Here is a 10,000-nt window from a genome sequence, read left to right as displayed (position 1 = left end):
CCCTTTGCCATTTCCCATCGACGAGCGATTAACCCTTGCCCTTCGGAAGTTTGAGCTACAACTCCAACTCATCTCCACTTCCCCCTTCACTCCGCAGGGGAGTTAGTCGCCTCCGACCCCGCTTTCAAGGATGATATCCCGCCGGAGTATCTGAGCCACGAGGATCGATACCTGAACGAGACGAGAAAGTCATGCTACTTGGATTCTAAAATTGCTGAACTTGGCATTGATAGAAAGTGAGTAATATCTAAAGGACTATTAGATTTAGGTTATATCCAAAATGAAATCATTGTTCTCTAGTCTTGGGTAGTGCCATGGCCTCTGTACCATGGTCTTCTACTCTCTTGGGTTAAGGTTTTCTTGCTTGAGGGTGCACAGTATCCTGTCTTATTTCCGTTCCTTTTGTTTTGTTTGTTTATATGGTGTAATAGTTATTATTATTATTATTATTATTATTATTATTATTATTATTATTACTTGCTAAGCTACAACGCCAGTTGGAAAAGTAGGATGCAGTAAGCCCGGGGGCTCCAAAAGGGAAAATAGCCCAGTGAGGAAAGGAAACAAGAAAAATCAAATATTTTAAAACCAATAACATAAAAATAAATATTTCCTATACTGTATACACTATAAAAACTTTATCAAAACAAGTGGAAGAGAAATAAGATAGAATAGTGTGCCCGAGTGTAGCGTCAAGCAAGAGAACTCTAACCCAAGATAGTGGGTACAAAGGCTATGGCACTACCCAAGACTAGAGAACAGTGGTTTGATTTTGGAGTGTCCCTCTCCTAGAAGAGCTGTTTACCATAGCTGAAGAGTCTCTTGTAACCTTACCAAGAGGAAAGTAGCCACTGAACAATTGAGTGGGAAAGAAATTTGGAGAAACGTGTAGATGGAAAAAGGTACTAAGAATGGAGGAAATTTCACATGAAAAGAGAGGAAAGGCAAGATCATAATTAATATGTATTGTAGAATAGATATTGATAAAGAGTTATATTAATATTCAGAAAGTGCAAGAGTATGTACAAGATGAAAGTGAATGGCACAGCATACATAGTCATACACAGTCGTTTATTATCACTATTATTTTAAATCCTTTTCTTCAGAACCCTTCTGCTAAGTAAAGCCTCCACGGGAATCCTAAAAGACGGTGACCCACTGTGGATCCACTACAACGTCTTCCTACCAGCAGTCGCTGGCCAGGGCGATGCTGAACAGCGCAAAGAATGGATAGGTCGCATTGAGAAAGGAGAGGTTCTCGGAACGTATGCTCAGGTAGGGCTATTCCATCTTTTTGAGAGACGCCTTTCTACCTACTTTACCGACGTTTACCTAACCTAATTCACCTTACCAAATCTGATCGTTAATCTAATTATAACTTATTAATCTAACCCTGATCTAGTTCCGTCAGACTGAACCTAATTAACTTTACCTAACCTACCCTATTCTAACTTAACCTAACCCTGTTTTAGGCACGATAAACTGAACCTAATTAATTTACTAGCCTACCTTAACTAACTTAACCAAATCTGATCAGTGTTCATCTAATTATAACTTATTAATCTAACCCTGATCTAGTTCCGTCAAACTGAACTTAATTAACTTTACTAACCTACCTCAACTAACTTAACCTAACCCTGTTTTAGGCAGGATAAACTGAACCCAATTAATTTACTAACCTACCTTAACTAACTTAACCAAATCTGATCAGTGTAAATCTATTATAACTTATTAATCTAACCCTGATCTAGTCCCGTCAAACTGAACTTAATTAATTTACTAACCTTCCTTAACTAACTTAACCTAACCATATTTTAGGCACGACAAACTGAACCTAAGTTAATTTTACCTCTTCATAATACATAGTCGTACAGTATCAGACTTCACATGACCTTACCAAAATAGATCCAGTTAAAAATATAAAGTTAATTGCAAGTTCCATTTTTTTAAAACATTTGTAGATTAACTGAGGGTTCTGCATGATTTTTCGAAAAGTAATCATTTGGATTCTCTGTCTTCAGGTAATAAGAGATCGAACAAATGATGTAGAATCCATATGTTTGCAAATCTGACAATGGGTAAGATGATTTAGATAAAATGACAAAATTTAATTTTTATGACCTTTCTCCTTGACACACACGAACATGCCCTCACATAATATATATTTACATATATGTATATATTCAGTTTATGTAGATATACTGTACTGTATATATATAGTGTGTTTTTGTGCTTCTTATTCCTACAAAGAAGTCCCATGAGTAGCTCATCGAATCATGCGCCAACATGCATGCCATTCACAGCATCATGGATTCTAAGGCCCCTCCTTTCTTACACCTCCTTATCTCCATCTATCTTTATTTCATGCTTCACTCTATTCTTCCCTCCTTATATCTCCAAATTATATAATTTTCTTTAACCTCCTATCGTCCATTCCTTCTACAAGACCAAACCATCAGGGTTGTGGTAGCCTATCGGAAACGTCCCTACTCGGCTTTCTGCTGGACAAGGGTTTATTATTATTATTATTATTATTATTATTATTATTATTATTGTTAAAGGCTAAGCTTCAACCCTAGTTGGAAAAGCAGGATGCTAGAAGCCCACAGGCTCCAACAGGGAAAATAGCCCAGTGAGGAAAGGAAACAAAGGAAAATAAACTATTTTAAGAAGAGCAACAAGATTAAAATAATTATCTCCTATGTAAACTATAAAAACTGACAGATAATATTCATAAATCGATTTGTACCATGAAAAGATAAAAAATATGATTTGAGACAATTTGGGCTTATTATTAGTCTTTACGAAGATAACAACAACCGATCAATTTTTAAGCCAAGGATCGGGCGTTTGGAGGAGCCTATAGGTTTACCTGATAAGTCATCAGCAGCCATTACCTGGCTCTCCCTGGTCCTAGCTTGGGTGAAGAGGGGCTTTGGACGCGGATGAAATGGATATATGGTCAGTCTCTAGGGCTTTATCAATGTCCTTTGTCTCTGATATTCATGAGCGTCCTTTAATCCATTAAAACATTAATCGGTTTTATCATCTTTGCTATATTTTTAATCAGCTTTTCTACCTATCTCAACACTTATCCAACTTTTAGTACTTCCTTCGCCACATAATTTACGCTAATAATTAATCTTATAGGGCTTTAATTGATTTCCTGAAATTCGCATTCAATATCCCCACTTTATTTCCATAAAAGGAAATCTAATTATTCTGTACCAACCGTGTGTCAAACGATCGTACATAGTTCATTTTGTGTATATATTATGCTTGTATCTTCGCTCTTCCCTCGCACTAAAAAGAACCTGAATAAACATGCCTGTTTTTCTCACCGGTAACGGTGTTGGTTTTGAACAGGAAATTTCCTGTTGCCTTGAGCTTTTGTATATAAAGGAGAGTGTTCTATAATAAACTCACTCAGTTGCTTTCATCCTGTCTTTGAGTCACAACCTTCTCTCGGCCCGTCACAATTCTAACTAATGCATTGATTTTATTAATTTATTTATTTATTTTACCTTTTTAATCCCTATTTATTTCACATCTAGATTTTATTGTATGAAAGTGTTACAATTTGTATTAAAGGTTAAAATGATACTAAATGGTGTGAGTGAACAGATATAATTGAATGATTTTTGTTACATAGCGCTGAATGGCCTTTGATGCCCCAGTGCTTGGCTTAATGCCTAAATCCCATATTCAATTCAATTCAATTCTAACTAATGCGTGCCCAAAAAACCTCATTTTAATCATCCACTTCAATTTATCGAAACTGCCCTTTATTTACCAAAGCCTTAATAACTCCTCTTCTTTTCATTTGCAGACAGAATTAGGGCCCAAAAAACCTCATTTTAATCCTCCACTTCAATTTATCGAAACTGCCCATTATTTACCAAAGCCTTAATAACTCCTCGTCTTTTCATTTGCAGACAGAATTAAGGCCCAAAAAACCTCATTTTAATCCTCCACTTCAATTTATCGAAACTGCCCATTATTTACCAAAGCCTTAATAACTCCTCTTCTTTTCATTTGCAGACAGAATTAGGGCCCAAAAAACCTCATTTTAATCATCCACTTCAATTTATCGAAACTGCCCATTATTTACCAAAGCCTTAATAACTCCTCTTCTTTTCATTTGCAGACAGAATTAGGGCCCAAAAAACCTCATTTTAATCATCCACTTCAATTTATCGAAACTGCCCTTTATTTACCAAAGCCTTAATAACTCCTCTTCTTTTCATTTGCAGACAGAATTAGGGCCCAAAAAACCTCATTTTAATCCTCCACTTCAATTTATCGAAACTGCCCTTTATTTACCAAAGCCTTAATAACTCCTCTTCTTTTCATTTGCAGACAGAATTAGGGCCCAAAAAACCTCATTTTAATCATCCACTTCAATTTATCGAAACTGCCCATTATTTACCAAAGCCTTAATAACTCCTCTTCTTTTCATTTGCAGACAGAATTAGGGCCCAAAAAACCTCATTTTAATCCTCCACTTCAATTTATCGAAACTGCCCTTTATTTACCAAAGCCTTAATAACTCCTCTTCTTTTCATTTGCAGACAGAATTAGGGCCCAAAAAACCTCATTTTAATCCTCCACTTCAATTTATCGAAACTGCCCATTATTTACCAAAGCCTTAATAACTCCTCTTCTTTTCATTTGCAGACAGAATTAGGGCCCAAAAAACCTCATTTTAATCCTCCACTTCAATTTATCGAAACTGCCCATTATTTACCAAAGCCTTAATAACTCCTCTTCTTTTCATTTGCAGACAGAATTAGGGCCCAAAAAACCTCATTTTAATCCTCCACTTCAATTTATCGAAACTGCCCATTATTTACCAAAGCCTTAATAACTCCTCTTCTTTTCATTTGCAGACAGAATTAGGGCCCAAAAAACCTCATTTTAATCCTCCACTTCAATTTATCGAAACTGCCCATTATTTACCAAAGCCTTAATAACTCCTCTTCTTTTCATTTGCAGACAGAATTAGGGCCCAAAAAACCTCATTTTAATCCTCCACTTCAATTTATCGAAACTGCCCTTTATTTACCAAAGCCTTAATAACTCCTCTTCTTTTCATTTGCAGACAGAATTAGGGCCCAAAAAACCTCATTTTAATCCTCCACTTCAATTTATCGAAACTGCCCATTATTTACCAAAGCCTTAATAACTCCTCTTCTTTTCATTTGCAGACAGAATTAGGGCCCAAAAAACCTCATTTTAATCCTCCACTTCAATTTATCGAAACTGCCCATTATTTACCAAAGCCTTAATAACTCCTCTTCTTTTCATTTGCAGACAGAATTAGGGCCCAAAAAACCTCATTTTAATCCTCCACTTCAATTTATCGAAACTGCCCATTATTTACCAAAGCCTTAATAACTCCTCTTCTTTTCATTTGCAGACAGAATTAGGGCCCAAAAAACCTCATTTTAATCCTCCACTTCAATTTATCGAAACTGCCCATTATTTACCAAAGCCTTAATAACTCCTCTTCTTTTCATTTGCAGACAGAATTAGGGCCCAAAAAACCTCATTTTAATCCTCCACTTCAATTTATCGAAACTGCCCATTATTTACCAAAGCCTTAATAACTCCTCTTCTTTTCATTTGCAGACAGAATTAGGGCCCAAAAAACCTCATTTTAATCCTCCACTTCAATTTATCGAAACTGCCCATTATTTACCAAAGCCTTAATAACTCCTCTTCTTTTCATTTGCAGACAGAATTAGGGCCCAAAAAACCTCATTTTAATCCTCCACTTCAATTTATCGAAACTGCCCATTATTTACCAAAGCCTTAATAACTCCTCTTCTTTTCATTTGCAGACAGAATTAGGGCCCAAAAAACCTCATTTTAATCCTCCACTTCAATTTATCGAAACTGCCCTTTATTTACCAAAGCCTTAATAACTCCTCTTCTTTTCATTTGCAGACAGAATTAGGGCCCAAAAAACCTCATTTTAATCATCCACTTCAATTTATCGAAACTGCCCATTATTTACCAAAGCCTTAATAACTCCTCTTCTTTTCATTTGCAGACAGAATTAGGGCCCAAAAAACCTCATTTTAATCATCCACTTCAATTTATCGAAACTGCCCATTATTTACCAAAGCCTTAATAACTCCTCTTCTTTTCATTTGCAGACAGAATTAGGGCCCAAAAAACCTCATTTTAATCCTCCACTTCAATTTATCGAAACTGCCCATTATTTACCAAAGCCTTAATAACTCCTCTTCTTTTCATTTGCAGACAGAATTAGGGCCCAAAAAACCTCATTTTAATCCTCCACTTCAATTTATCGAAACTGCCCATTATTTACCAAAGCCTTAATAACTCCTCTTCTTTTCATTTGCAGACAGAATTAGGGCCCAAAAAACCTCATTTTAATCCTCCACTTCAATTTATCGAAACTGCCCATTATTTACCAAAGCCTTAATAACTCCTCTTCTTTTCATTTGCAGACAGAATTAGGGCCCAAAAAACCTCATTTTAATCCTCCACTTCAATTTATCGAAACTGCCCATTATTTACCAAAGCCTTAATAACTCCTCTTCTTTTCATTTGCAGACAGAATTAGGGCCCAAAAAACCTCATTTTAATCCTCCACTTCAATTTATCGAAACTGCCCTTTATTTACCAAAGCCTTAATAACTCCTCTTCTTTTCATTTGCAGACAGAATTAGGGCCCAAAAAACCTCATTTTAATCCTCCACTTCAATTTATCGAAACTGCCCATTATTTACCAAAGCCTTAATAACTCCTCTTCTTTTCATTTGCAGACAGAATTAGGGCCCAAAAAACCTCATTTTAATCCTCCACTTCAATTTATCGAAACTGCCCATTATTTACCAAAGCCTTAATAACTCCTCTTCTTTTCATTTGCAGACAGAATTAGGGCCCAAAAAACCTCATTTTAATCCTCCACTTCAATTTATCGAAACTGCCCTTTATTTACCAAAGCCTTAATAACTCCTCTTCTTTTCATTTGCAGACAGAATTAGGGCCCAAAAAACCTCATTTTAATCCTCCACTTCAATTTATCGAAACTGCCCATTATTTACCAAAGCCTTAATAACTCCTCTTCTTTTCATTTGCAGACAGAATTAGGGCCCAAAAAACCTCATTTTAATCCTCCACTTCAATTTATCGAAACTGCCCATTATTTACCAAAGCCTTAATAACTCCTCTTCTTTTCATTTGCAGACAGAATTAGGGCCCAAAAAACCTCATTTTAATCCTCCACTTCAATTTATCGAAACTGCCCATTATTTACCAAAGCCTTAATAACTCCTCTTCTTTTCATTTGCAGACAGAATTAGGGCCCAAAAAACCTCATTTTAATCCTCCACTTCAATTTATCGAAACTGCCCATTATTTACCAAAGCCTTAATAACTCCTCTTCTTTTCATTTGCAGACAGAATTAGGGCCCAAAAAACCTCATTTTAATCCTCCACTTCAATTTATCGAAACTGCCCATTATTTACCAAAGCCTTAATAACTCCTCGTCTTTTCATTTGCAGACAGAATTAGGGCCCAAAAAACCTCATTTTAATCCTCCACTTCAATTTATCGAAACTGCCCATTATTTACCAAAGCCTTAATAACTCCTCTTCTTTTCATTTGCAGACAGAATTAGGGCCCAAAAAACCTCATTTTAATCCTCCACTTCAATTTATCGAAACTGCCCATTATTTACCAAAGCCTTAATAACTCCTCTTCTTTTCATTTGCAGACAGAATTAGGGCCCAAAAAACCTCATTTTAATCCTCCACTTCAATTTATCGAAACTGCCCTTTATTTACCAAAGCCTTAATAACTCCTCTTCTTTTCATTTGCAGACAGAATTAGGGCCCAAAAAACCTCATTTTAATCCTCCACTTCAATTTATCGAAACTGCCCTTTATTTACCAAAGCCTTAATAACTCCTCGTCTTTTCATTTGCAGACAGAATTAGGGCCCAAAAAACCTCATTTTAATCATCCACTTCAATTTATCGAAACTGCCCATTATTTACCAAAGCCTTAATAACGCCTCTTCTTTTCATTTGCAGACAGAATTAGGGCCCAAAAAACCTCATTTTAATCATCCACTTCAATTTATCGAAACTGCCCTTTATTTACCAAAGCCTTAATAACTCCTCTTCTTTTCATTTGCAGACAGAATTAGGGCCCAAAAAACCTCATTTTAATCATCCACTTCAATTTATCGAAACTGCCCTTTATTTACCAAAGCCTTAATAACTCCTCTTCTTTTCATTTGCAGACAGAATTAGGGCCCAAAAAACCTCATTTTAATCATCCACTTCAATTTATCGAAACTGCCCTTTATTTACCAAAGCCTTAATAACTCCTCTTCTTTTCATTTGCAGACAGAATTAGGGCCCAAAAAACCTCATTTTAATCATCCACTTCAATTTATCGAAACTGCCCATTATTTACCAAAGCCTTAATAACTCCTCTTCTTTTCATTTGCAGACAGAATTAGGGCCCAAAAAACCTCATTTTAATCATCCACTTCAATTTATCGAAACTGCCCATTATTTACCAAAGCCTTAATAACTCCTCTTCTTTTCATTTGCAGACAGAATTAGGGCCCAAAAAACCTCATTTTAATCATCCACTTCAATTTATCGAAACTGCCCTTTATTTACCAAAGCCTTAATAACTCCTCTTCTTTTCATTTGCAGACAGAATTAGGGCCCAAAAAACCTCATTTTAATCATCCACTTCAATTTATCGAAACTGCCCATTATTTACCAAAGCCTTAATAACTCCTCTTCTTTTCATTTGCAGACAGAATTAGGGCCCAAAAAACCTCATTTTAATCATCCACTTCAATTTATCGAAACTGCCCTTTATTTACCAAAGCCTTAATAACTCCTCTTCTTTTCATTTGCAGACAGAATTAGGGCCCAAAAAACCTCATTTTAATCCTCCACTTCAATTTATCGAAACTGCCCATTATTTACCAAAGCCTTAATAACTCCTCTTCTTTTCATTTGCAGACAGAATTAGGGCCCAAAAAACCTCATTTTAATCATCCACTTCAATTTATCGAAACTGCCCATTATTTACCAAAGCCTTAATAACTCCTCTTCTTTTCATTTGCAGACAGAATTAGGGCCCAAAAAACCTCATTTTAATCATCCACTTCAATTTATCGAAACTGCCCTTTATTTACCAAAGCCTTAATAACTCCTCTTCTTTTCATTTGCAGACAGAATTAGGGCCCAAAAAACCTCATTTTAATCCTCCACTTCAATTTATCGAAACTGCCCATTATTTACCAAAGCCTTAATAACTCCTCGTCTTTTCATTTGCAGACAGAATTAGGGCCCAAAAAACCTCATTTTAATCCTCCACTTCAATTTATCGAAACTGCCCATTATTTACCAAAGCCTTAATAACTCCTCTTCTTTTCATTTGCAGACAGAATTAGGGCCCAAAAAACCTCATTTTAATCCTCCACTTCAATTTATCGAAACTGCCCATTATTTACCAAAGCCTTAATAACTCCTCTTCTTTTCATTTGCAGACAGAATTAGGGCCCAAAAAACCTCATTTTAATCCTCCACTTCAATTTATCGAAACTGCCCATTATTTACCAAAGCCTTAATAACTCCTCGTCTTTTCATTTGCAGACAGAATTAGGGCCCAAAAAACCTCATTTTAATCCTCCACTTCAATTTATCGAAACTGCCCATTATTTACCAAAGCCTTAATAACTCCTCTTCTTTTCATTTGCAGACGGAATTAGGCCACGGCTCTTTCCTTCGAGGGCTAGAAACCACTGCCACATATGACCCGGCCACCCAGGAATTCATCATTCACTCGCCAACCATAACAGCGGCCAAATGGTGGCCAGGTGGCCGTAAGTTTATCATCTTTTTTTTACCTTCGCCAACGAAGTTGGAAGGCGGTTATGTTTTCGCCCCTGTTTGTGTTTTTGTTTGTGTGTGTGTGTTTGTGAACGCTCTCTGGC

General features: G+C 36.1%; 1 protein-coding gene across 1 annotated transcript in view; it reads left to right on the top strand.

Annotated features, from left to right (window-relative positions):
• The window catches only part of LOC137628286 (peroxisomal acyl-coenzyme A oxidase 1-like), a gene marked incomplete at its 3' end in the record, with an annotated part of 16,281 nt that overhangs the window by 3,782 nt on the left and 2,499 nt on the right, over window positions 1-10,000 (top strand). Inside the window, exons 3-5 of the mRNA XM_068359448.1 lie at window positions 98-236; window positions 1,107-1,275; window positions 9,766-9,889. Of these exons, the coding sequence (XP_068215549.1) occupies window positions 98-236; window positions 1,107-1,275; window positions 9,766-9,889 (432 nt within the window). The remainder of the gene's footprint in view (window positions 1-97; window positions 237-1,106; window positions 1,276-9,765; window positions 9,890-10,000) is intronic.

The sequence above is a fragment of the Palaemon carinicauda genome, chromosome 36, assembly GCF_036898095.1.
Source record: "Palaemon carinicauda isolate YSFRI2023 chromosome 36, ASM3689809v2, whole genome shotgun sequence".
NCBI classification, from domain to species: domain Eukaryota; kingdom Metazoa; phylum Arthropoda; class Malacostraca; order Decapoda; family Palaemonidae; genus Palaemon; species Palaemon carinicauda.
The sequence above is the reverse complement of the archived record's forward strand: the minus strand, read 5'-3'. Positions and strand labels throughout refer to the sequence as shown.